At 36.1% G+C, this 27,954-nt stretch overlaps 1 protein-coding gene and 2 long non-coding RNA genes across 3 annotated transcripts in view; 1 reads left to right on the top strand and 2 right to left on the bottom strand.

The window, feature by feature from the left end:
* LOC135684857 (cell adhesion molecule DSCAM) overlaps positions 1-12,848 on the bottom strand; it is a 29,419-nt gene extending 16,571 nt beyond the window's left edge. The window contains exons 1-4 of the mRNA XM_065200540.2: positions 12,520-12,848; positions 2,167-2,466; positions 847-1,164; positions 186-467 (exon numbers count right to left, since the gene is read on the bottom strand). Of these exons, the coding sequence (XP_065056612.2) occupies positions 186-467; positions 847-1,164; positions 2,167-2,466; positions 12,520-12,607 (988 nt within the window). The 5' untranslated portion in view covers positions 12,608-12,848. The remainder of the gene's footprint in view (positions 1-185; positions 468-846; positions 1,165-2,166; positions 2,467-12,519) is intronic.
* Positions 12,849-13,092: 244 nt separating this feature from the next.
* Positions 13,093-26,265, bottom strand: LOC148957718 (uncharacterized). The gene is made up of 4 exons (XR_016145204.1): positions 26,145-26,265; positions 25,748-25,811; positions 20,545-20,664; positions 13,093-13,221 (listed from the first exon to the last, which is right to left on the bottom strand). It is a non-coding gene; the product is annotated as an uncharacterized LOC148957718 (long non-coding RNA).
* On the top strand, positions 18,276-21,128 carry LOC135684859 (uncharacterized). Its single transcript, XR_010515918.2, has 2 exons — positions 18,276-19,446; positions 20,157-21,128. It is a non-coding gene; the product is annotated as an uncharacterized LOC135684859 (long non-coding RNA).
* Positions 26,266-27,954: the final 1,689 nt, after the last annotated feature.

Below are 27,954 nucleotides of genomic sequence, written 5' to 3'. Positions count from 1 at the left end.
TTTCATTTCCACAATCTGCGACAGAAGAGCCGCCACTGAATGCAGTCGAATGTCTCTATCTGTAGCCTTCATTAAAATGATAGTTCTCTACAGAACAGAGAAAACTTTTCGCAATAGCCGTAGATTATTTAAAGGTTTAACTGTATTTCTGTCTGAGATTAAGGTACCTTTTGCAATATACTTACCGGTGATACTGAGGTTCATCGAGGCTGACAAGGTTTGGTTAGGCGATCTCACGATACACTTGTACTCTCCAGCATCGCCGTTACTGACGTGTTTGAGGACCATTGATCCACTGACAATATTCACGACCCTTGGGGATATGGCTAGTCGTGCCCCGTTCTTATACCAAGTGTATACTAAGGAGGAGCCTCCATTGGCAACACAAGGAAGCACTGCATCTGTCCCTTTCAAAACATTCTGAGAAACTGGCGGAAGTACCAAACTTGCCTTTTTTGAAGCTTGATCTGTAGGGGAAGCGAAAATCAAACTTAATGATAATCTTCTTTGTTTGGTGAAATTTTGAAATTCTTATTGCAAAGGTAGGCAATAAGAAAAAACTTTAGCCCCATGCGTATAATTGTATCATTGTAATTCGTCCTATTATCGTGACATTTAGCATTCTTTTAATCAGCGAGGTAAAGGGGGTAGCATACAGACACATTAGAAGCATGGATTTTCTATGGGATTTTTTATGCATTTAAAACACCATTCATTGCAAGATTCCAAATATTTGTGCTATGCATAGGAAAAGAAATGTTTCGGACTCAGTATGTCAACTAACCAAAGTTGCAGGATTTTTTTTAAGATGAAAAAATTTTTATAAATCATGTTAGCTCCACTCACTTTGTATATACACGTATGCACTGGAGCTTTTCAAGGTTACTCCACTCAGACTGTCTTTTATAAAGCACTTAACAGCCAGAAAGTTGTCCGCATTCCTTATCCTCGATATAATTATATATGGAAGACCCTTGAGGACATGGAATCTTCCATTTGACTCTCCATCTCTTACGTTGGTTTCCGTGTTGCTTGTCTGCCATCTCAACGACCACGAAACCAATGAAATGTGAGAGGCTGCTTCGAAGTGACACTTGAAGACCGCTGATCCACCAACGAAGGACATTTGATGGAACACCGTTGGTGAGTACGGGCTGTCTATGACTACAATGAACAAATGTGCATAGATATTTAAAAATCACGAATCGCTAGAAAGTAAAGATATCCAGTACCGTAGGAAGGGTAGAATTATTAGCTTGCAGCATTGTTTGAGAGCAGTACAAAGGGGATTGTCACTGGAAACAAAGAAATCTCGTCTTTTTTTGCAGGTGGGTTGGGGGGTGGGAAAGGGATGGGGGATGTAAGAGGTTTGCTTGCATTGTGTTTTTAGAGATACGAAAACTCTTCTGACTTAAAAGAAACAAATGTTTGAATGGATTTCGCTGCAAGGGTATCTGCCATATCTTAACAAAGACTGCTGCAAAATTTTGACATTTTTTGAACAAAGCAAGTATTTTGAAAAAAGAATGATTACCTCTGTATCTGATAAGTTACAAATGACATGGAGCGAGACTTAGAGATACTTTAATGGTGCAAACCAAAAAAGGTCACGTTTTTTTGAAATTTTCCAAGTTTTTCTGCAGTAGAATAGCACTTTAGGCCGTGACGGTCTGGTGTTAATGGAAAACGGTTTTTTGTCTTTACCTGCGCGTTTATAGAGTCCAGACAACAAGCAATTGTACAAAGAAAACTGTCGGCAAGGGCATCGAAGACAAAATATTATTATAGGAACGTGGCTTGCATTGAAAAACAATGCCTTCTGTTCATTTAGCGTGGAAAGTTTTTAAAATGTTTGTAAAGTGGCTGGAAAAAAAATCTCCTGACTCTGGAAATGAGTCAGTAATTAAATTGACGAAGCATATTCAGTGCAAAAGCAAGCATCGACTTTGGAGCTGTTTCATCTTGAATAGTAATTTATGATATAGGAATGTTTTTTCAAGGCAATGTCTAGACATAAAAGTAAAATTTTGTTTATTAATCAAGTCGATTATTAGAAGCCTATTTTTATGGTACCTCACCATGCCACCTTTGGGCATTGAAATTCCATCGCCAAAAAATGCTTGGAAACACCCGAGTTATTGTTAAAAACCGAATTCTTAACCGTACCTGCTTTCACTCGAATCAATCGGCTTTGAAGCTTGCCAATTTTGTTTTGTGCCAAGCATCTGTATTGAGTGGCATGGACGTCAGGTCTGAAGTCCCCTTGAGCAAAGGTAGGGAACTCCAACGAGCCATCCAGGAGTATATGTCGAATCCCAGAGATATTTTTTGCTGCTTTTCCATCGACAGTTTGCCAAGAAATTGTTGCTTTTGGGCTTCCATTTGCCTTGCATTCGACTTTGGCTGACTTTGTGTTCAGAAAGGTTACATCCGTTGGTTCTTTGGTGAAGTACAATGACTGGGTGTCTGTAATAAAATAAGTTGCATTTGTTTTTACGCAATTTGGTGATGCAGTGGAATGTTGAATAATCAGGCAAGCAGCTAATAGCAAGCAAAATGCATATGAATTAATCATTTTTGTTTCATTTTATTCTTCATCTGCTTTATAGTTTATAGTTGCTGTCGACAAAATGAATTTCCTGAAAGTAAACATTTAGCTTCCCGGTATTCTGTGATGATAAATCTTTAGGGTTAATCTCTTTCATGTCACGACATGGTCTTTTCGTTTCCTACTATTTAACAACGAATTATTTCAAAACCAACCCGCTTGCAAATTCAAAATATCACCAAAGACCTTAACCATAAGAGCATTGTCCTCAACAGGTTTTACTTTCGAAATCAGTCTCCTGTCGATGTGTCACGTCGATCTACAAACCTGGAAAGAACGTGTTGACATTGCCTACCCTTTCACTTTACTCCAGTTTCAATGTATCTACTATATATATAAATGTCTTTAACCTTGAAAGGAGGGGGGAAGGGGGGGGGGGGTGGACATTGTATCTGTATATGTTTTATTGTGCATGCTTTCCAGTAAAAGTTTGAATAAAAAACACTAAGGATTTTAGGCCGTGTGACCAACCAAGAGAACTTCTGCATGTTTTCCAGTGCACGTATGTCATACAAAGAGGCATCGATGCAAAAGGCATGAAATTCATAAGTTTATAAAACCTCTTTATCTATCTGGAATTCAATATTTTTCTAAAAAGGTTTCAACATTAAGGAGCCGTGGTATAACCGATCATGTTTTGAGCTTATTGCATATTGATAAGACAAATTAATTTGAAAAGTGCACCCTACGGAACATGAGACGAGGATAGGACAGGTGTTCTTGGTTGCTGTCAAAAATTTATAAGGATAACAGAGCCCAGCAAGGAGTCTTGCCAAACGACAAAAAATGGGCGGAGTCTCGTGACGACAGACACAAAGGCAATCAGCAGGAGCTTGCTACGTTATCTGCCATATGGTCTCTGAAAATAAGACTTGTAATCAAGATTGTCGAATGAACTGCTTCGCAAAGGTTTTCACTTTAAATCAGCTTAGTCTCAAAAACATGTAAATGTTTTGCTTATCTATTTCAACCCAGCTGCACAAGAAGTGATTATATTGTATGAGGGATCAAAGACTTACGTGATCTAAATCTGCTCTCTGTTTTTTTGTAATCACAGATCTCAGCCGGATTTAAAACACAAATTTTAGCGATTCTAATTCACTAAATAAACACGGCCAAGGCCTAAATTGTGGATGCAGGCTAGCCTAGAATCACCAGCTTAGGGCAAGCAGTGCATATTAAGCACATAACACTACCAATTAAGTATAAACGCCTATTTTGTTGTCAGTTATATTTAAGAAACCTCCATCTTTCTCTCCTGCCTCTAAGCTAGTGCCTCTTAGCTAGAGATCAGAATAATTGGATGGTTTGACCATGTTATGCGAAGAGATAATGTATAAACTGCATAGATTAATGAATGTTGGGACACAGAAGGTAGATCAAAGAGATGATGTATAAACTGCAAGGAAGCATAATCGCAAGTATAGGAAAAAATGAACAATTCTGCTTCTTTGGGCATCCAAATCCAAAAGGGTCAGAACAAGACCAGAAGAAGAACTCTAATGTATTTAATGGAATTTTTCTAAATCGATAATATGAAAGTGCAGCCAATCGATCTTATCGATCTTAAACTGCTTTTTAAGCCTAAATGCTTTAAATCCCTTTCTTATCATTAAGAAAAAACTTTTTCGAGGAAGTGATATTTACAATTCGTGCTATGGACCTGCCATTGATTGACATGGGCTGCACAGAATGCTATCCACTGAACTTAAACGGTTTTTAGACTCCCGTAAAGGTCTTCTGCATGATGTAAGTCAAGGCTGTTACTGACTATGTGCTCGGTCATGAACTAAGAGCTTTAATGCTAGATGCTAATTCAAAGCAAAATAACAAAGCTTTTGACTTCACAAAAAGACGAGAAATATACGCGACGCCTAGTGACCTAGACAAGGAAGTGTTTTTATAGATAGCGGTGATAATAATGATAATGCTAAGAATTAAAGAATAAAGAGGCGATGAGTCATTCGAATTGTAGGTGAAAATCGTATCTGTTCGCGATAAAAACTATTGTAATCATTCGATCAAACATAATCAATTCGAATGTCTTGTGACCGTCTTTTGAATTCGCGCCTGTGTTCCAGGCCACTGTGCCTATTGTCGAGTTTCATTTAAACGGGTACCTGTACCAGTTGGATAAAAACATTGTTTTGAAGTAGTTAAATTTACATGAGCTTGGTAATAGCAAAGGTATGTAATGTAAACAACAAAGCACAGCCATGGTTTATTATTCTTTGCCATCATGCGAAAAATTATGTCAACTTGCCAGCCAGCTGTACGTCGAATGGCCTACTAAAGACAAAAAAACGAAATACTTAGGATCCACCTGTTCTGGAATAATAGCTACTTTTTGAAGAACCGTCCTACAATCTTGACATTTAGGTGTAAGGAAAGCTAGATATGTTTTTCCGAAAAAAGTTTCATGTTAGCATTAATTTTAATTGAAAGGAAGTTTTGGCCTAAAAAGATTAGTATGTAACTAGCAAGAAAAGTCCCAGCAGAGTAAAGTAAATTTGAAATGTTGAAAAGTTAGTGAAATGAAAGCTCAAAATACTATGTCCCGGCGAATTTCAATGACCATTAAAAATCCTATTGGCTATACTGTACAATAGTCTATTGTTACATTTTTCCGTCAGCAATGTAGGACTAATTATTCAAATTATTCGGCCTGGAGAGCCTATCTCGAATGGTTGAATGATGGAAAATGGAATAATGCGTTTAAATACTGTACTTATGTTTTAATGCCCAATATGTTCGTCTAACAAATCTGTCTATTCGAACGTCTTGCTGAATTACCTATGACGTCAGAAGAGGTTTCTTGTTAATAACCTGTTCTCTGCCTTGGGCTTTTCAGGATAATTATTCGACTCAGTTGAAAAAAAATCAAGAAACTTCGGTAAATCACATGAAGTTCTAATGACACTGAAATCAGACAATGAACAGATTTCTACTGTTTGATTAAGTAAAATTAGGTTTTTCTTATCAGAAATGTAATCTGCTTAAAATGAAGAATTCTCTACATAATCAATGTCTTCCACAATGTGTTCCTTCTGTATTGTTTAACAAACTAATTTTTATATGAATGGATTTAACGGGATTTTCTTATCGACCAACATTCGCTGAACAAAGCGACATGAAGTCATTCAAGCTTTCAAAATTGCCTTGTCGTAAAGACATGATGCTCACGTCGATTTATCTGTCAGTTAAACAGGGGGTTACTTGTTAGCCTCTTCGAAGCCAGGGTTTTATAGAAAATCTTCATTTTCAATAGTAAAAGTGAGTTTCAGGCCCTAAAAGCTAAGGCTCTAACTCCCTATCCTGGTTAAATGACGATTCTAGTGAATGCAGCCACCATTTTGGTGATTCCTGGCCTAGGAATCATAAAACGGGGTCGGGATACTCAAATTGAATAATACCATGTGGAAGAAAACAAATAGTGGCAGCTTGAGAGAAACGAGGCAAATTCAAAATGACACCATATTTCAACATGTCTGTGACTCTAAAGCATAAACTTCTGCTGTCATCTTCTAATTGGCTTACTCAGTGCAAGCCGAAAATGTTGCAACATTGTATCAACCAATCATGTAATCGGCATGAGAATAATTCAAATTTTGAATGTTTTTAACAGGAAATGAGTTTTGAAATGGCATTTTAAATGCTCATTCAAAGCATTGAATAAAAATTGAGCACAACACGCGTTTCCCCCTGCTCGTTGCATAAAACGTACGTTGAAAGAAAAGCCTGACTGAGTACAACTACAATCGGATCATATAAATATTTTTAATATTTAATCGAATGCAGCAAACTAAGTATGGTATTTGTGGACAGCTAATGGTCTGTCAAACTACTTTAGTATTTCTGTTAAAGGAAATTTGAAGCAGCTTGACAGGAATAAAAATTGTTTATAACTTGCAAACAATGCCAGCAGCTGCCTGATGAAATTTACAATCGACTGCGTGTCACGTGGTCTGTAAAAGCTGCAGGAGTCCAAGTTATTTTTGCTAAGCCCTATTGCAACATATTGAGGTCTTTCAGGTGAAAATTTGTTTGTACAAAAGAAAGCAAATTAACCAAAAACAGGCATTTGTGAATTGTTGAAGATTGTTAAGATCATTTATTTTATAAACACGTATTTTGGTGGTTGACAAAGGTAATGTTTACGATTGCACGAATAAAAAAAGTAATTCATTGGTTTTACAATAAATTTTTTCATTTCGGAAATCAGATTTCAAATCTTGATTTTGCAAAGATTTGGAGATGTTATCAAAAACGAGTTTAGCATCAAGAATACAATAAATAAAGTACTTCAAAATAAAACAAAGTTTTTGGATCTCTCGCACAAAAGACTCAATAACACTTTTCTTTAAATTTCTAGATAATTTCGTATATAGCTTTGTGATCTCTTATGAAGTGCTCAACTGAGGAAAGGTAACATATTTTGTCAGTGCTGGCATGTAGTCGTCTACATACAAGCATGTTGGGACATCATTTCTAAGTTCAGACAACATTATTTTTACATTAAAAGATGATTTAAGTCATGGTTTGCTTTATTTAGTATATAAAGTCATTAAAAAATGATACAAATCACGATTGCTCAAACTAATTATGTCTGTAGGCTATTTTTGATGTGGGGAGAAAATGAAAGAACTCTGACATCGGGACATTGATTAGCAAATGCAGAATTTCCGCGTCTATTGGCAAATGGTCGCTGAAAGACCTGAAATGACTTGGAACTGATTTCAATAAAGAGAGTAAAAAATTCATGGTAATTGAGGTGGCGAGTTTCCTTGAATACAATTTGATATGAAAGACCATGAATTGTTTATTGATGCATTTGTTGATTGGTTCGTAGGCCAGTTTTCGTCATAACAGTGAAGTGATTGTGATTCGCAAACACTTATCGCGTGCGTAAATTTAAGTCAATGTCTCATTGTATGGCGACAAAGATTCTTGCAGGATGACGGAATATCTATCACCCTCGTGTATTGAATTAATCATTAAGCTTCTAGTTGCCATGGTTAGGGAATACTGGTTTCATGATATCAAAGTCTTCTGTTCGACATAAGAGAGTCATGACAGCGAATTAGTATCATATATGGCTTTGTGATCTGCCAGGTGATTCCGCATCGACAATGCAGATTATGAACGACCTTAATGCTGACATATCCAGATACAAAGAGAAATGACTTATGGTGATCTTTGCAAAATAGGCCCAAACTTTGAAACAAGCTAAGAATTAAAATTACCCAGCACATCAATTAAAAACTTCCAATTACTGCGTACCTTTTCCAAGCAAACAATGAAAACGCAAGTCCAAAGCCGTGAGGCCTATTATTTCTGGATTCAGGTTGCATTTAAAACCGACATAAAAATTTATCCAGGTATTGGCTTCTTAACGCAAGGGAATCACTAAATAGTATAAAAACAAACTACTTTTCCAGATCACATGCTAGCAGGTGATATATATTACGTAATGGTGGAAATATTCAAAAAATTTATAGTGCGTAAATTTCGTAGATAGTCACATTTGTGATATCTTTGAAAGTTTGTAATCTACGCACACCAAAGAACGGGTATCAGCCGTTTCTAACAGGATGACGTCAAAGAGATCGTATTTTAAAAGTTTGGAAAGTATCTACAGATAAAATGTACTGATCCTCAAGAAATGGTACATGGATGAAAGGGGGGAAAGGGGGGCTCGGTCAAAGTTTTTTGGAACTGATAAATCAAAATTTCTTGCGCCAAACGCTCCGTTTCCAAATTGTTGCCTTTTAATGTGGCCTTTGCCAAATTTTGGAATAGAATGATGTAATTTAACAGAACTAAAATATTCTTTAACTCGGCCTATTGTAATATTTGAACCACAGAGAGAACCATTTTAAGGTCACAATTACAACTAGTCACAATTTTCTTATGCCAAGAATGGGTCGTTCTAGAAAATATTCCTTGCGGAAACAAGTTTTTCTTTGAGTAGGCACTGTAAGGAAATAGAATAATAAATGTGAACTCTTAAAATGGGGATATTTTAAGTCGTCCAAATTTGAGTCCTATCTGGTATGTCATTGGTGAAAGCTATTCAAGAAAAAAATAATGCAGACACATAAAGCATTTCTAGCATATCAGTTCTCGCTATGAAAGTGCCAGATTGAATAAAGCAAACCAGCTTTAAGGATTGCAAAAACAAAAGTATACAAAATGACGAGGATTTCCGTTTAAGGTCATCTGATTTTAAAGCGTTTAATTCTACTTTGTAGATTCCAAACCGTTTTCTTTTGATGAGGAAAAACTGCATATTGAAGCTAATCTCAACAAAACAGATTATAGAGTCTGCTGAAAACAATGGAACGAAATACAGCCTAGAATGGGGATTTATGATAAACAAAGCAGTGTACTATCAATACATCAATTTTGTCCCGGATAATATTGTAATAGTATTCTTATTTTTTAAGAAGATAAAAAATATATCATTTGTAACAAAAACAGGGCTTACTGTGAAATAAATTGTTCATGTCAGATTATGAATACAACAGACAAACTCTCTAGCAGAATTGAAAGAGAAATGCATTCAATAATATTCCCAGTATTGAATTGCAAGATAGAATCTTATCAAGAAATATTGGCCTTGATCTGCAAACTCTATTCAAAGAATGAAGAAGATTCAGAAATCATGCAGCACGTAAGCAAGGCCAACACGTTTGCATGAGGTGTTACAACCAGCAATTGACAAGTTTTATTGCAAAACCTAGGTGCAAGTTTAACAAAAGATGTGTTATTTGGGCAATATTGCAAGTGCTTTATCGTTGTTATCACTTTATCCAGATGTTGAGGCTATATTGAAACAATAACCGATATTTGCGTCCACGTGTTTAAGGCCACTGATGTTTTGAAATGACGTGCAAGATGTTACCGGGAACATCTCGAGCAAGGTTTTGGAGATCTCAAAGTAAAGCTATCTTCAACCATCATTTTTTTTGCTAGAAATTCATAGTTGCTAAAAATATCATCCCTTCAAACGAGTATAAAATTAGAATGAAATGGCAAGTTGTATTTAAAGAAAATAAAACATGAAGTTGTCTATTAAGAAGTTAATCAGGAAGCAATTTGCTGTATGAAAATTACAACGTCACAAAAACGTTTGCAAAAGTTTCAAATGGGTTTCTACAAAATTTGTTCATATTGTTGCAAAGCCAATGATATCTGACGAATATTTTTGCTTTCTGTTTCATTTACATTTCAACCTTGAATCAAGAGAGTCTCAAAGTGTTAGGAGACTTACAATATTTAGAAAAGTGTTAGTCGTTTCCATTCTTCGTGAACTTTCTTAGAATCTCTTTCACTACTTTCTATCTAAGAATACGGAAAAAGGACCATAAAAAGGGTCTCTATTTGTTTTGATAGTTTCCTAGCTTCCTCACTTATGTCCAACAGAAGAGGCGAAATTGCGAAGAGACTGTCATGCTATAGGTGCTATCATGTCGGGCAGCTTTTGAGGCACAGCTAGTTGACTAAAGCTGTTATGCAACAACGAATCTGACATGTTATTGTAAGACAACAGGTTTTCTTATTAGCAATTCCGCTATAGTGGTGAATATGTTTGCTTGCAACTAATTTATTAATTCCTTCATAAGAAATTAAAGATGGATGACCTAGAGGAGAGAAAATATTATTCAAACCTCTCACTTTCTTGAATTCAGAGATGAATTTTGTCAGAAAATACTAAAGCTATTTAATGCATTTCACGCTATAAGTGACAAAAATTCACTTAAATTGTCACCCAAAAACAGCAATCATGTTCCAAGTCATTCTACTTTACCCAGCTTAGCAAAGTCCATTCAAGGTTACCCAAGCAAAGAAATCATAAAACTTTCTTAAATTGAACCATAGATTTGATTTAAAAGGGTTGGGAAACGAGAAAAGCGTACCCTTTACTAAACAGAATCAGAAATGCAAGATAGAGATAAATAGTAATTTTTATTCCTTGCTCCAGTTATATTTGATTGATAAAATGTTCGTAGAAAGAAAGTCGTCAATTATTCAAAATAATACATAAACATTTTCATTGCAACAAATGAGTATTTTCAAATTCAATTTTCAGCCAAATGTAAAGGTTTTTATCAAGTTTGCTTGTGACGAGTCTCTTAGGACCATTAAAGCATTGTCATCAAACCCTTGGGATCAGTGGAACGCAGAAGCCGCGAGGCCGTTTAACAAGACTTTTGTTATTAAGAAATATTGGTTTCAAGTTCCTTTTTGTTCCTAATTCGTCAAAATATGAATTGCATGAGCGTAAATTAGGAGCAAAATACTTCCAAAAAGAGTTAAAGGCTTTGCAATACTACTTGCGATGAAAAATAATACGTTCGTGATATTCTTGCGTTACTAAGACTGCAATGTTCATTGATATATTATAGAGAATACTAAGCCTGCAATTCTGCATTTTATTGAAAAACACTGGTAAATTTAAATAAAATTACTGAAAAGAAGAAGACTTCGCTAACAGGCATGATTTATGAATGTGATCCTGCACGAGAGGTAAATGGTGAAAATATGTTTCAACGTTTGTTTGCTATGTTGATGACTATTTCAGTTAGGATTAGAAAAGGAGATGTTTAGAAGTTGATGACTATGTGGATGACTTTGTTTAGGTTAGAAAAGGAGATGTTTAGATATTTTGGGCTTGGTGTCTGGAAATATATTGAAAATTTGAAAGAAATGTCTCGTTGACGTATGATAGATAAATTTCCCTTTTGGAAGTGCACTAGAATACATAGCTAGGAAATCTTCATTGATGTCAGTGAACTTAGCAGTATTCAATGGCATCCATTGATTCTAAAGAGCGCGGATTGTATATATAGAGGCCTTTATAGATCTTTAAAGCGAAGGTAAAAGAGACTATTTTAGTTGCGTATGATACACAAGCATCGAAGTACCGAAAGACCTGCAGGTGTAGACTGAAAATCACCGAGAAAAAGCTGCAGATCAGAAGACTTAATGTGTTTACCCAGATTTCTAATCATGGATTGTGGCTTCTTTAGTTTGGGCGCCCATTCACAATGAACAACAAGCCCAGGGCATAGAAGTAACAAAAATGTGACTATATTTGTGCTTATAGAGTAGGTAAGCACCTACAAGAGATTTTACAGCATGCATAATTAAGTATGGATGAGAAGAAATAAGTCCGAACGCACACAGATCAAAGATTGATCAATTCTTTAAAACCCAGTATTACATTTAAGTCACTTAGTTGAAGAGAAAAAGCCAAGGCTCCATTATTGCGGGGATATAAAACTGGAAAATCAGTGGTTGCCAGTTGCAGATGTTTTTAAAACAGAGTAAAAGTAATTCTATCAGACTAGAGACGAAATTAAATTACTCTCACTGATGTGCAGAAATTCTCCGTCAGAATCGCAATTGGATATGTCTTAAAACTGCGGGTTTTATTAGTTGCTGTTTGTGAAGAAGCAATCTAATTTTTGGTTGCTGAAACAAGATGTATAAAAACCTGATGCAGAAATAGCTCTGAATAAGCATATGATTTGATGCAATTCATTGAAAATTAATACTGCAACTTTTTTCAAGCCAAAAGAAAAGCGGGTGAATGCTTTTCACTATCTTTGAGCAAACTAAGGGGCTGAAATTTGATAATTATACACAAAGCTGTTCAATGAACGTACAATACTGTGATGAATTAGTTAGAGGTTATGTTCCGAGGGTGTATCAGTGAAATTATGTAAGAAAATTTGAGCTTCAGCAAGAGAAACATTACATGCAGATGAATCAGGCTACGGTGTTACAACCGCATTGTATAATGATATCATGCAATTATTGTCGTGATTACAATGGCATTGTGCCCTGAGGACTCGTTTAACAAAGTAGTATTATTTCATTATTTGAAGCAATAGCAATTCACTCACCCCTTAATCCAGCATCGGTTTGCAAAGGTTGGGCGGTAATAGCGAGAAGCAAGGCAAATTGGCTGATCGAGCCTACATCCCAGAACATACTTCCGTAATGATTGTAGATGCAAATTAATTCAATCACACATTAATACGATGCCTTGATTTCTGCTATACGGTAAAAAACAAATAATCGACGGGCATGTTTCCGGCCCAGAACGACGTAAATTGTACGCGAGATGCAAATTTGTTGTCAAAACGCTTCTTATTTCGGCCGCATGCAACTTATTTGTTTTCAAGTGTATGATCAAACTTCCCACTTTGTTTCGATATCCTTGTGATGTGCAGTGGCTACGATGTACCTGCGCCGCCACTACTTGATTTGTTCGAACAGGTGCCTCCATTATTCAACTCCCTTGATCGACCATTGGTTTCTGTATTCTATCACATGACCACTAGCGTCATCTGCCATTGGCTGCTGGCTGTCAACACACATGCAAGATTACGAGTAGTGTACGTTTCAATTGAAATTCTTGGCAGGCATAGTAAATATCTCTGGCTGGGATATCTCCTGAGTGGTGTATCTTCATTTCATAAAAGCAGCCACGTGACATCATTCAAAGATGACATCATTTTCATGTTTCTTACTGGCGCCCTGTAACCCATTCTTCCATTACTCATCACTTAACAGGACTTGCCAGTACATGCTTCTCAAGCCGTCTAAAACAGGAAATTTCATAGAAAACACTTCTTCAAGACAAAAACGCACTGGCAAGTAAAAAACGCAAAAATAATCGCTGAGTGTGGTAAAGAGAAGCAAGAAAACAGTTTCCTCTTGATATGATTAATTTTACTTGCAAATCAAAAGTGGATTGCTGAACAAGAAAATCGATCTATGTTAAAACTAACTTTATCAGTTTCTGAAATGTTGCAGTTCATTTCAATGAAAAGTTTAGCTAACCACGAGTAGCACCTAGAAAAATGAATTCTTGAAATTATTATGCATTCTTAAAATGATTGTGCATATCGAGCGACCTTCAAATAATAAATGACGTACAAAAGTGACAGCGAACGAAAATCTAAACCAGGCTCGATCAAAACACTCCCACTACACTAGAATGTTTTAACTGTGCTGTTCTGCTTCAATATGAGGGCGCCATCTTACGAATAGTTTTACAGGAAACGTTCTACGGCTTAATTGGAACATAGGTTGGTTTTTTTATATGAAAGTATCAGCGAACAGTATTTGAGAATCTACACCCTAAACAATTTATAATAGCAATGCAGTGTGTTAGCATTAGCCATAATGTCCTGTTTGTTCGCCCTCCCCCTAACTCATAAAGGTACATTTCCACTGAACACATGATAAATGGAGGGTCGAAAATGTCTAGATATGTGTAAAATGTGGCGTGAATGTATAAAGTATGATAAGCAATGGCCCCCAAAACTCTGTAACCTCTATCCACCCCCTTTGGAATTGTTTAGTAAAAAGGTGGCTAGAGTGGATCCTCACATGAAGATAATTTTTTGTAATGGTAAGTCAAAACTGAAACTTTGAAAAATTTGAAATCCAACACTCTTAACGTAAAATTTTACGACAAAGTCAATCATCGAACCTGCGTAACAACTTATCCTTGTAAATACAGCATTTGGATATTCACTCCATTTAAATTGATAATCTTATCGTGGTAGATTTTTTATGAAAGTTCTGGCAGAACAGGCTGTTCAACTCCCACGAAACCAATTTATTAAAGAACGTGTTTAATAAGCAAGGCCTGTTATTTAAAGAAAGCTATTTTAAGAAAACCTATTAAGCGACAAGGACATTTTTAAGGCTACTTTTACTAAAATATGTTTAACAGTTGCCAGTAAGGCATATAAACAAAGAAGACTGGGATGTCCTCTCCTCCAGTGATTATAAGTGTTTCAACAATAAATACTTCTCTAGTTTTTTTCTTAAGGGGCAAGTACCAAAAATGAAGTTTGAAATATTTTGCATTTCGCGCACATCATTCTGAGAATTGGAATGGAAAATTTAGGTGACAATTTGAGGGCTTAGATTTGGATGCGAGGAATTGACTATCTTTGGGATTATCCAATGGATATTTTAAGCTTTTACTTCAACAATTAGGTACTTTTATTTTATACTTGAAGATTCAGAACAATTTTCCGCGTATACTTCCATTCAATCCTTCAGGGTTCCTGGCAATGTAGAAGGACGAGAAGGTTCTGACAGTCATGAAATGCCTTTCCTAGTTTCAAATGTACTGAAATGCTGAATTGTAGGGGATAAAAACGGGAAAATCTGAATCGGCCTGACTTTCTGACGCCATTATGGCTTGAAGCGATGATTTAAATTGAAGAAAAACTTCAATTTTCAAAATTCTACACCTTGTACGGTGAAATCATGAGAACATATGCCTGCCAGTGATGACTCAACACCTCTCAATTAAGTAGAGCTTGAGTTTTCTACTGATCAAACATTCTTACTGCATATGGCGAATTCTTTGTCCCCGATCTTGCTTGGGACTTAGCTTCGTCCCGAAACAAAAAGGAAAACAAGGAAGAGCCCACGCCATGGCTCCACCATCTTTTTACGAAGCAAGCAGTTTTAAAGCTGCAGTAAAACTGAAAAAAACCTTGGCCCGTTACTTTTGCTAGTCTTGGCCCCCCCCCACCTTCAAATTCATAGCGTAGGCCCTGCAAAGCACTGGTTGACGTGGAAGAAAATATACAAAGTCACGATAGAAGCTCTCTGAGCACATAATATAGACCCTGACTGAAGTATTTACTTATCAAAAAAATTGTGATGTTATTTTTATTATAGCATTGTATAACAAAGAATGAAAGATACAATAACAAACAAACGATCTCCATCAGTAGCGGAAGCTTTTAGAACAATCAAACATGTATATTCACACCATCACAAAAGTAATTAGGAAGTAGAAGCAAATGAAAAATAAGAAAGCACAGCCCAAGATGTTGGTGTTCAAAACAATTCTGGTAGTGATTATGGCTCATTGTTTTAGTGTAGCAGTAATAAGAGGTACTTTCAAGAGGATTTTGAGAGGAGCATTTTTTCTTGGGCAAGATATAATTTCATAATGCTACTTTGATACCGTGCGAGTTTCTGTTTTTACAAAGCGAATATAAAGCAAATCGAATAAAAAGAAAATGTATCATGTGGCATCAACTGACACAATTGCATCAACTAGAGGATCATTCTAAAATGTGAAACAGAAACATTTATCATTGACAAAGAAGAGACAGAAGCAGTGTTCAATTTGGTCAAGTGCCTTGGTAGTCTAAGTGCATGGTTTAACACAATTGGAATTGCAAACAGTTACTGCTGCTTTCAATCTTATAACTTCCTGATCGTAACATTACACCTGTAAGTTTCACACAACTCATTAAACTCAAAGCATTTCAGCCAGGTGTTTTAGAAATAACATAAAAATTCAATGATGTGAACATCAGTGCTTCTAGGCACATGGTTATGATCAAACCAACTTGCAAAACAACAGCGTTGACCCTGTTTATTAAAGTTTAGCTGGGCAAAGAGACTATTCGCCGGCTTGGATTTTTTCTTATCGCAAAACACTGATTTGGATCACCTGTGGCGTCAGTTTCAACTTCAAAATCTTCCAAGTGATAACACGCAGCTCTGCGCGGTTGCTGTTTCCAAACAGTACTACCGAAATAGGGGGAGGGAGGAGGGGGCCCCAATTGATTGCCCCAGGGTCTTATGTTCATTTGGACCCTTTGCAAAATCTTAGCAAATTTTTAGCAGATCTCCCCCTTCTCAGAGAAATTTTCGTTCAGTAAACACAAAATTGCAAGAAAGGCTGATTACGAATAGGTCGACGATCGATTTGCAACTGAAAAAGATAGAAAATTTGACTTCAGCTCAATCTTGTTTTCGTATTTTACCAGGTTGTCTTCTCCTGAATCGTGTTCTACGTATTCAAAGTTTCAAAACCCTAGAAAATTTTAAATATATTAATTGATTGTTGGCAATCTAAATTGCCGAATGAAGCTTATTTTGCCAAAGTGATGCTCTTTTCCGTGAATGTTTTTCACTTCTTCTCTTAGTTTTTTTATATGATATGAGAAAATGAATTAAAGATATACAGTGCTAACATATAATTCAGAAAAAAGGAAATATCATTCTAAAAATCTAATGTTCTTCCAGGAGATAGAATTTGAAAAAGATTCTTCGTTATCTCATTGGTCTAGAAGATTCCACTTTTCTAATATCGTTTGGGATATCACTCTAACATCGGCAAATTCAAACGAGAAGCGTTTTCTTGCTATCTCTAGCCCAGTCCTCGTTATTTGCAAATTATTCATTCTCTTTGTTTCGTATTTCGAAAACCCGAGATCTCTTCATCACCGCTTGGTCAACTAGCTTAACTGTGCGCTTGATGTTGCAAATGGAATGGCGTCCATAATAGGTGCAGATTCCATATCGAAGCAGTATCCTCCAATTGTCTATCAGAATATCAGGGGAATTTCATGTGGTACTTGGGTTGAAAATTTAACTTTCCTTCGCCTTCCTTCAAGCATTCCTTCTCTTCTTCCAACTGCTAAATGGTTTACAATTGCCAAACAAATACAGTCTCAGGGCCCCGCCCTAAGCATATTTGCTTTTATCTTCATTTTCTTTTACTTCTTCTTCATCATCAGTTATCTTCTCTTCTTCTCTGATTTTCTTCCTCTGTGTTTTCTCTTCTTCAATTATCATTTTTTCCCCTCCTCTTTCCTTTTCCTTATTTATCTTTTATCTTTCCTTCTACCTCCTTCTTCGTCCTCTTCTTCTCCTTCTTTCTCTTATTCTTACTCTTCTTCTTCATCAACATCATTTTTTTATTTTTCTTCTTCTTTGAATTTCTATCTCTGCTTTTTCTTCTTCGCGTTATATCATTTTCCTCTTCTCTTTCGATACTTCCTACCATGATGGGTCACTTTATCCATCTCTTTCAATAATACCCACAGCAACCTCTTTATCTACATCTTCACTCAAGTAACCATCTTTTCGACGTTGTTGAAACAAAAAGTGATGCTGGAAAAAAGTATTTGTTAAACGTTATCATAATATGGTATGCTTCTGTTTTTAACCAAATTTGGATGTCGTTTGACGCTGGAAAATCTGAATTTTTCCGCCTCAAACGTGAACTGCTTGATTTGCACCAATTGATCTGTGAACCAACTCAACCTTTGGGAAACAGAAAATCGTGCAAATCGATCTTCGATGTCGCTGTCAATTTGTGTATTGTAAGGAATCATTCAGTGCGCAAATATTTCAGAAAAAGTTGAGACAATAACCGGACAAACGTTCCTGCAAAGCACGAGAATTTGATACAGTATCAATGGCAAATAAACTGTTCCTAAGTTGACCTTAATTGGTAGGCTACTATGTTAGCATAAGTTGTAAAGCTATAAATTTTGGAGTGCCTCAAGGCTCCATCCTTGGTCTTCTTGTTTACAAAATGACCTTCCAGAAGACAAATGCTTGTATATTTGCCAATGATACATCACTATACTCAGCTTGTGTTTGTTTTTGTTGATTCTCGGCGCCTTGCGGTGTTCATAATTTTCTACCTGATATCTTTGGATTGCCTTGAATCTTTGCAATATTCTGCTGTCTAGCTTTAACCAGAGCATGGTAGGGCACATCACGTAAACGAATTATAGAGAACAAGGCTGGAAATTGTTAACTGACAGAAGGAGGTCTCTAGGACCCCCCATTCTAATTGTCCTCAGGTTACCTGACCTCTCTTTACCTGAGTAAAACAGCTATAAATTATCTAAGATATCTACCTAGCTATCTCTCACCTAAGCAGGGGATTGATGTTTGCAAAAACTTTTCTTCCCTAATTCTATTAGCCTATGGAATAATCTTGTTGATGGAATATGTGAATCACCATCTTTGTCAAATTTCAAAGGTTGTTATGTTTAGTCTTACTCAAGCAAACATATTTTTGGCACTCACAGCCCCGATCGATTAAGAGATTGCCAAGCAGAGAGTTAGAAGGAATTCAAGTTATGGTGTCGAGGCCACTGTCAATTTCTTGCTGCTCTGCCATAAAACACTTCGTACAGATCGGTTTCTTGATAAGGTGTCAAACGTATCTGTTTTATATGATTTACGTTATTCCTTTCTTCATTGCGAGTTATATCAAATTAAAATGGAGATGAAGCTTAACAAATTCTTCATTTAAACCTGTGCTGGCGGCCTTATATTCCTGTTTCACTATATCTTCAGCATTTGGTCGTTTCTCTTTCCCTTCATGGGCCAAAAGTGTGAGAATTCCAGCCTGTTTCAGCTTCAATGTAGCCACCCACCGTATCTGGATTGGAAAGTAGTTTCGTTTTAGCGTATTTCATATGAATTGTCTGTATTGTATAGTTTTAAGAACATTTTATACGTTTTGGCGACGATCATTCTTCTAAGGAACTGGTCCGGTATCAATAGCATGGTCTGTGTTTCGCAAAACTTTCGAATACAAGGAGAACGGGCTAGCCGGGATCCCGTCTTCTGCCAACCAGGCTAGCCTGGCAAAGAGGGCAGAAATATAAAGTTTTTGCTTATGTAATCGATTCAAGACGGGCTGGCTCGTGCGTGATTCAAGACGTGAATTTAACAACGTGCGCGCTTTCGGGCTGGCTCACGCGCTATTAAATGGAACTGAGGAAGAACCAAAGAGCACTGGGTGAAAGGTTAAAAAAGACGCATCAAAGGTTCAAGTGGACTGAAGATACAGTCAAAGAATTGCTGCAAGCACTGTACGGATACAAGAGCATGCTGGCATACAATAAGAAAGCTTATCCTAATGTTTATTGAAGAGCGTAAAAGCATAAGTCAAGCCGTGAAGCTGATATAACAACGATGTAAACAATCCAAAATGTTGAATCATAGACTTCATAGCTGAAAAACATTTCTTGGTAAGTGATACAGCAATTTTAAAATCAATATACCCGTCGAAATATTTGATAACAATTTTCAGGCCGGTCTGATGTTCTCCATGTAACCATTCGGAAGACTCAGCCCGGATGGTCGAGCCAACTCGCTGCATGTTATCAGCCCTTTCATAGAAGCGGGGCTCTGCTCATAAAACATTTGCAAATATGTTTATCTGGAAATGGAAGCTTGTATTGGCAGCAAGCCGAGAGATTTTTGTGGGGATGTGACGTTGTCATGCGCACAAACAAATGAAACCTAGTTGTGACACCAAAAGCTGAAGAGAACGGCGCAATCACTTAGTAACAGAAATCTAAGAGGAAACAGTGAACAATGGACTCGCGAATATAGATTAAAAAGAATTTTGACAGATTAGAAACAGTTCTGCTAAGCAGCATCTGAATCTAACCGTAACAATCTGTTTGGTACATTCCATCTTGGCTGTTTTTCGCGAAACTTCTGCACATAATGCGAAAAAGCGCAAACTTAGGTTGTAACAGCAAACTGTCAGTTTCTAACGATTTATATGTAATCAAAATAAGTTTCCTTAAAAGTATTTGTTCATGAAGTGGATCTTAAAACTTGCAATGCAACCCTTTAAATGCTTGTTGCTGTGCGCATGCAGGCATATTTCACAGGCTTGCAAATTGAGTATGCAATAATGAATCGAGTTCCTTGGTTGCTTACTTTACAGGGTTCACATGGATTGGATATCGCAATATCAATTAGTGAGGGCATCGAATGTCACAAAAGAATAATCACTATGGGTGTAGAGGATGACTATATGAAAAACTCTGACGAGACTAAATTCTTCGTAGATTGGCAATGATGAAATGCATTCAGTGATAAGCACACTCACACCAGAACAGAGAAAAAGCTATCGTAGATAATTTCAAATCAAACTAATTTGCTTTCGCAATGACATCATGAGTTATTTTCGCCCTTTATAAATTTGATAAATATTTTCAAGGAAAACCTCAATTTTTCTTCGGCTTTCAATTGCATACAAGCTCATCAAACAAAAGAGCTGAACAGACGAAACATTTCTAAATTAAAATGACCGTGATGTAAAAAACATTTACCTTCATCTGCAAACATTGTTGCGTGCAAAATTATTGTTTTCGTCTGTGTCCAGACAGCTGAATAAACAGGGTCTTATTGGCCTAAGCATCTTCGGCGCATAAAGTGTTCGAAATAAATCCCTGCAAAAGTCGAATAGATGACTAAATGATTGCTTTTTCATAAAAACATAATCTGAGTGTAATCATGTCTGATTCTTATTTGTAGCGCTATGTTAAGGAGATTTTTGTTAATCTGCGCAATAGTATAGAATAAAGAGGAGATAGGAAGAAATCAACGCTTCACCGAGAAATGAAGAAAAAAACCCCACATGATCACCAATTTCATCGAGAAATCATTACTATCAACCCTTTTGTCATTTACTGAATTTATGTAATAAGCCAAAACCATAGCTCTTTATCAAAATCCTTGTTAACTGAAACTTTTAAAGCTAACAACATATAAAACTTAAAGTGAAATAAAGCATAAAGTTTAGAATGTTTTGCGAAGTGGTTTGATCTATATTTATATATCAAATGTTGTAGCTTCATTTTCTGGTTGCGAGATTTCACTAATTCAATTAATTGCCTTCAAAAATTCATCTTAACTCTTTGTTTTCTCTTGCGTAGTGTATTGCAGTCAAATTTTCTGTAATGATTTAAATATTCCCATTGTTTTATCATTTACGTATAAAATTACTTTAAGATGAAGTCAAGATATGTAAACCAAATCAAACAGATTTTTGAAATGCAAAATGTTCAGTGGAAGCAAGAAATATACTCTGAGATTTCGTGAAGAACAGCGGTTGAATTATTCGATGCACTGAGCGATCGATACCGCAATAAATAAAATGCTAAAAACTGTGATCATTAAATTTTATTATTAAAATATGAAGGAAAGTAAAACAGAGTATTCATTACTGAGCTCTGCTGATTCTCTCAAACAAAGTCTTGAGGAATCCATTAAACGAGAGCACCCAATGAGAAAATAACAGTTATTATTTCGCTTCCTGAACACGCTCTCCAATCTATACAAGAATCAAACAGATCTTTTGCTTACCTATTCACACCACATATCAATTTCAATGCTCTGAACCTAACGCGGAAAGGTAGGCAATCGTCTTCTCGGAAAAAATCTTCTAAAAGATTAACAGAAAATCTTTTTCTTACTTTTCAAAGCTTTAATTTTGGGTCAAGATCACAGATAGTCACTTAATAGCTTAAATACGATAAAAGCAATTTAGGTGTGTAGCTTTGTGCCTCTAGAACAAACTTTTTGGTGAATTTTAAGAAAATGGAAATCTTTTTGTTTGCTACCTGTTCCTACAGTAATGCAACAGAGTAATCGTTGCGACGGCTATCCTGAACAGACCGCAAGGGAAAAAGGGAGAAGAGATGGAAAATGAGAGACTGCAGAAGAAAGGGAGAAGTCATTCTAAACAGACAATTAGAAAAGGGCAAATAACTGAAATTTTTGAGGTTGGTTCTCTGCAAAGTATAATTATCATAAATTCTAAACTTTTTATTGCTTATTCAAGTAAACTAGCTTAACAATAAAAACTATACATAACCTTGTAAAACTATAAGAAACTTGTTAATTTTGGAAATCAAAAGTGTGCCAGGATCTTCTGACCGGCAGATGAAAACTATGAATGTTTTTTTTTAGACTCATCATCCTAACAACAAATCGACATTTCTTCGATAGAACAATTTATTTAATTTTATTAACACAGAAATACCTAACACACAGACATCGTAAAATTCTCAGTTTTCAATCAATGTTCTTAAATTTGTCATAACCTTTCTCGATGTAAACTTTTTAATATGAAACACCGTGAACTATTTTTGATTGAGCTTTAATGTCCATGAACAATTAGCAGAAAGTAGTTATTTCATGAAAAACAAAAGATTCTAAATAATGCAATATTCATTTTTAGATTTGGAAATATTTTGGTTTATTTGGAGATAAAAGCGAAGCGGCAGACCACAGAAAACAACAAAACAGTGAATTGAGAATTTGTTGTGGAGAGAAATGAGCGGCATTTTGAGGGTAAACCAAACAATAGGATAAAGTGAGTGATGGACGAAAATCACTTGAAAGCATGACGGGTGTACTAAGAATGCTGGATTTGTAATCCTATTCATATATGGGCTGATTTGGTGGCCAGAGAATCCATTAACATAAGGACACAGATGTCTTCAATGAGTCTTTGTCATATCCTCCACAAAAGAAACGCCTTCCTAAGAATTTTACTTATCAAGTGAAACTTAATGTGTGAGAAGGGAGAAACGCAGGATAGGCTGTACGCCGGATTCTGTGAATCTTGCAATGAGTATAATATAAATGTGAGGATAAAATTCAGGAAAAAAGCAAAACGGCGACGAGACTCCAATGCTATAAGATAAATTTTCAAAATAAATTAAATTAAACGAATACTAATATTTCGCCCCGGCATACAGGGCCTTATTCATGGATTAAAAACTTTCTTAACTTATCTTACGTTTTATGTTTTATGGTGTGGACACAGGTGAAAAATTATCTTTTTCTTATTATGTGGTCTGGATATAGTTTCGTGCTTCTTCTATGATCAGCTCTTCTATCAGAAAGATAAAATTCGAAAAAAATATTCTTCGCTGGCTCCCGGTGCCCCAAATAGCTGAAATGTTGTTTAAAGCTTCTAAAATCTATTCTCAAAAGATTTCTTTAAAAGATTCACTAGTAGCGATGTGAAAATGGATTGTTGATTGTAAAATTAATACTGTAAATGCAAACATTTTCAGACCGAGAATTTTCGATTTTCAATACAAAGTTACGGATGTTGTTCCGATACAGATATTTTGGGCCAATTTTGGGTTAACTTCGAGGTTTAATTTCACATTTAAACATCTGCAGATTAAACATTATTCATTGATTCACAGAAGCAATACAGTTTTGAAGAATTGGATGAAAATATGCTATTTGAACAAATCTTTTTGTAAACATAACGATCATTCAAATCATAGCGTGATAATAAAAAACACAGCGAACACTTATAAAGGCGAATCAAAATAGGCCAATCAGAAACGCAAGCACATGGCTGTCGAGGTTGCTTAATCATAAGCAGGCGGCACTGATTGGCCAACCGCAACAGTCATGTGCTTGGCCTATTTCGATCCACAACTGATTATATATATTTTCCTAACGTAGAGTTTTCGTTCTATGTTCTGACTTTTTATACTCTGAAGATTGTCAGAAGTAAACCTTTAGCAATATGTTTCAAAATGTTTGCTTTATTCAAAGCGATTAGTAAATAGGATGGCTAGATTTGCTTAAGAGTTACTTTCAATATGACTTCATCACATAAAATTCTGGAAAAATTTTAGTTTGTCACGCAAGGTCTGCAAATCTTTGCTACTTTCTGGTACGAAGAGTTTCCAAGACCTCTTTCTTGGCAGGAGATGAAGCACACTTTGTAAGATTAAGATTGATTGGCTTTCGGGTTTAAAGTGTTTACACCCATATGTATCGGTATCCTGAACGACCTTTTGGCCAACAGTCAGTTTGCTTGTAACTATTCTGAAAACGCAGATGGCTCTCGGTTTGATTTCATTTTTACTAAGGAAGCAGTCAGTAATCTTTCAGCAGCATAATTGCTATGGATTGAAAACTGTGAGATAGGTACTGCTTTCTTCTTCCGAGATGCCTGGCAGAGAATAATAAAAAACCCGACTTTATCCTTTGGTACCTCCTGTTTCGGTTGCCGCTGCATCGCGAGAATATTTAATCACAAGTTTCCAATACATCTGAGGGAATAATTGAATCCTGTCAATCAACAATTTGCACGCCACATGGAGCAAGAGAATAAAACATTTTAAGTAACACCCTCCGTTGCATTCGTTTCAAGCTGGGTAAAATCAGAAGCCGTGGCTGGGCGAAGAACAGTGGCATCCCTGTCATTCATTTGTACACCTGGCATGAAGTCATCAATATAGTGCTCCATTTCAAAACACGTTCAAGGAAAATTTGGTTTCCTGTCTTCACTATAGCATCAGCTGCATTATTCATTCTGCATGCACAGGTCGCGCCATCGTATGGGATGAGCCCATCAATAGGTGGTGTTTTAACACTCTGTTTTGTTGTCTCTCCAAAATTTGCCAAGAACAGACCAGTACAGACAGGATTTCAGCATTTAAACACACACGTATTGGTATTTTCGTCCGTTTATTCAAATTCTGAAAGAGCCCATTAGCATAGCAACTGTCATTGTTTAAGTGTTTTTGCCAATGCCCTTCTAATCGTCTCGATTCCAAAATAAAGCTTCTTCTTGCACTTCAAAAATGCCGTCAATAAATTTCAGAGTAATCAAGCCACCCCTGTGTAGTCATACAAATTGACACAACATAAGCTGTCTGCAAAATTAACTCTCCAGAAGTCAGCGGCCCTTTCTATAAAACTCATGTCAATAGAATTCCTACATATATTCCCTTTCAAGCTTTCCGCTCAATATAACTCACTTCAGCAACTGCAATCAATGAAGGATTTTCAGAAAGATTCATAATAACAAATATTCATTGCACATCTTGCCAAGCTTGTGATCTCACTATCAAGGTGATTAAATCTAAGCGTTTCTTTTAACAACGAAAGATCTATTGTCAGGGTTAATTTGTTACCGAATTAAAAACTGTCGAGACACCGAACTGGGATTAATTTTTAATAGCAATAATAACTTACATGAAATGAAGTCGATGGACGAACTCATTTCGCCAATTATTTAGGCCGAGTCACGATATCCAAACGCGAAGCGATGTTGTAGTCATTATGTGTTACATCAATTTTAAAATAATTTCGTAAAAGCTTTAGACAACATTAAAAGCAGCATAGAAAAAGTTTGTTTACATGCATCCATAAACAGTATTTTGTTGCCTTTACACAATCAAAATCAATAAAAACAAACAAGTACACGAAGTGGAAATGTAGAACTATCAAAAGTCATCTTCTAAATTTGTCTAAATCGTTAGAGCATTCTGTTTTCTTTGGAATTCCGTCATCAATTTATGTTCCAGTGAAAGAAACTTTTAAGTTACAAAATTGATTTTATTTGGTCGATAGGCCTAGGCAAATGGAGTAGAAGAAAATGTCACTTAGGAACACCGTTCACCAAAGGTGAAGATAAAATGTACGATGAGCCCACAGATTGACAACGTTATAAAATATATCCGTTATGAAAAGAACACGAATGAAACTTACCAAGGCCATACACCTTTGCTCAGAAGAGACAGGAAATTTTGCGATTAGAGAGTTTCCATCGAAGCTGCACAAAAAAATCAAACACTACGAAATTAAAAATCTCGATGGCAAATTTCCATTCAAAAGAAATTAAAACCTATAACAAGTTTGCAATCTATCCGACTCGTCCTCGCACCTCTTGGCACCTCTATTTCGTTCTCACCCTGCAAAATCCAAATTCAAAATGGCAGGGGGGAATGGGAGCAAATTCAACGTCGACCCCAATGTAAATCAGGCTACACAAGTGTGATAAATAAGGAATTTTTGTGAAAAAATAAAACCAATCTACTAACATTGAATCAAGAATCTAGAAGCTCTAAATTGGCAAATAGTAAACAAAATCAATGAACTGACAAACCTTTTGGACGAACAATGCTCCAGGAAATTATCCTCTGAATTCGTACGGGCGAAAAACCCGGTTCTTTCGTTCCTCGGGCTTTCTTCTTTTTTCCAGTTCATTTTTTTCTGCCGGCTTCTTCCTTCCCTCGGTCCCTTCCTTTCTTCCAGTTCATTTCCTCCAGTTTCTTTCTTTCGTCCGCTTTGTCAGAAAAACAACCTACTCGGAAAGTTCCAGGGTAGGTTGTACTGCTGAGACATTATAATCATTAAAGAGGTTAAAATGGAAAACATCGAGAAAATTTAATTAAAAACAGGTTTCAGTTCTTCCCCTTTAAGCAAAAAAGGTAAAGAACACGAGAGGTTTGAAATTTGCAGATTAATTGTGCTTAACAAATAATTTCAAGCGGAAAAACGATACTTTGAAGAAAATGAACTTACTTGAAATGAGTCTGCAGATAAAAAGCACGTCCAAGTTGGTGATTTCTGCAACAGGCTCTCGAGCAAATATAATTCATTATTACGCATATGTCATTGTATGAAAAACAGGACGATTCTTAGTTGCAACATTGAGTTACATGCCAAATCCTTTTGAGACCTTACCCATTTGAACCTTAAGGGTTGCAAAAAACTAACAGAAATTAGGCTTAGAGTGCTCAACTATAATCTAGACCATCCCCGATCGGAAATTCAAAAGTACGAACATTCATTTATTAAGACAACTCAAAAGGCTTATTCTAAAAATACAATCTTCTGCATGAAAATGACATGACTCGGGAAAAACCGATTAAATTCTGAAATTCTAGAAAATCAAAGACTACTGACCACTGAAAGAGTATAGTCTCTAGGAAATATTGAGAACCCATTACATTAAAATTGCTATCAAAAATGATTTCACTGCGATTTCAGCAACCAAATTCTTAAATCTGAAAAACTTAATTAGGAGTATTTTCTAAACAGTTGCTAGTGAACGAGGATTGAGTTTCTCGTAAGAGGTCTTTTTGAACAGTTGCCATTTTATTCTTTGTTCACCCCCTATGGCCTTTTAACTTTACTGAAGGTCAGCCATGGTACGATTGATAAGTACAGCGCTAATCGAGTATAGGGCTATTGTTCATAAAGGATTTGCTTCATGAAGTTTGCAAAGAAACGCCTTGCTTCAGCTGCTCATCGATTTCTCTGTCCATCAATTCTACGTTATATTTAGATTTCTAAAAAAATAAGTAGAAGTATTAATGAAACTGAAGCGGGCTTTTGTTCGCCATTGTCAGGGAAAAGCATGGACATTGATTTCAAATACAGAAAAAACCTATAGTTCACAAAAGAGTGTGACGTTTGGAAGGCAATAATTACAAACATCATCTGGACAATAAAATAAACATCGCGAAAGTTTATTCGTTCTAACGCCCTTTGGAATAAGATAACATGACGTAAAACTGAGGTATAATGGGGCACTGAGGCGATTTAATTGAAATACATTGCTTTACAAAACGACGGCCATATCATAACACGAAGATACAAACAGGACGAAAACGATAAAAACAAATCTATGACCAGCTGTTTACAAAAAATGTATTGAGGAAAATTTGAATGCAATTTAAAGAAAGTTTGGTAGTTGCTTGACGTATAATCAATATCGTGTCGGATATATGAATGATGAACGCTGGGTCGCAATCAAAGTTAAGGTTTCCGTTGACGCGAGTAGCGTGATTTCTAAAGATATAGGTTTTCTACGCACAAAACAAGCACAAAGCAGAAATAAATGAATAAAGCTTTGGAAAAACTCTTTAATCATCACGAAGGCAGTGAAAACAAACAAATACTGAAAAGCA

The sequence above is a fragment of the Rhopilema esculentum genome, chromosome 21 (assembly GCF_057945365.1).
Source record: "Rhopilema esculentum isolate cy_ngs chromosome 21, ASM5794536v1, whole genome shotgun sequence".
NCBI classification, from domain to species: domain Eukaryota; kingdom Metazoa; phylum Cnidaria; class Scyphozoa; order Rhizostomeae; family Rhizostomatidae; genus Rhopilema; species Rhopilema esculentum.
This window is presented reverse-complemented; position numbering and strand designations above follow the sequence as displayed.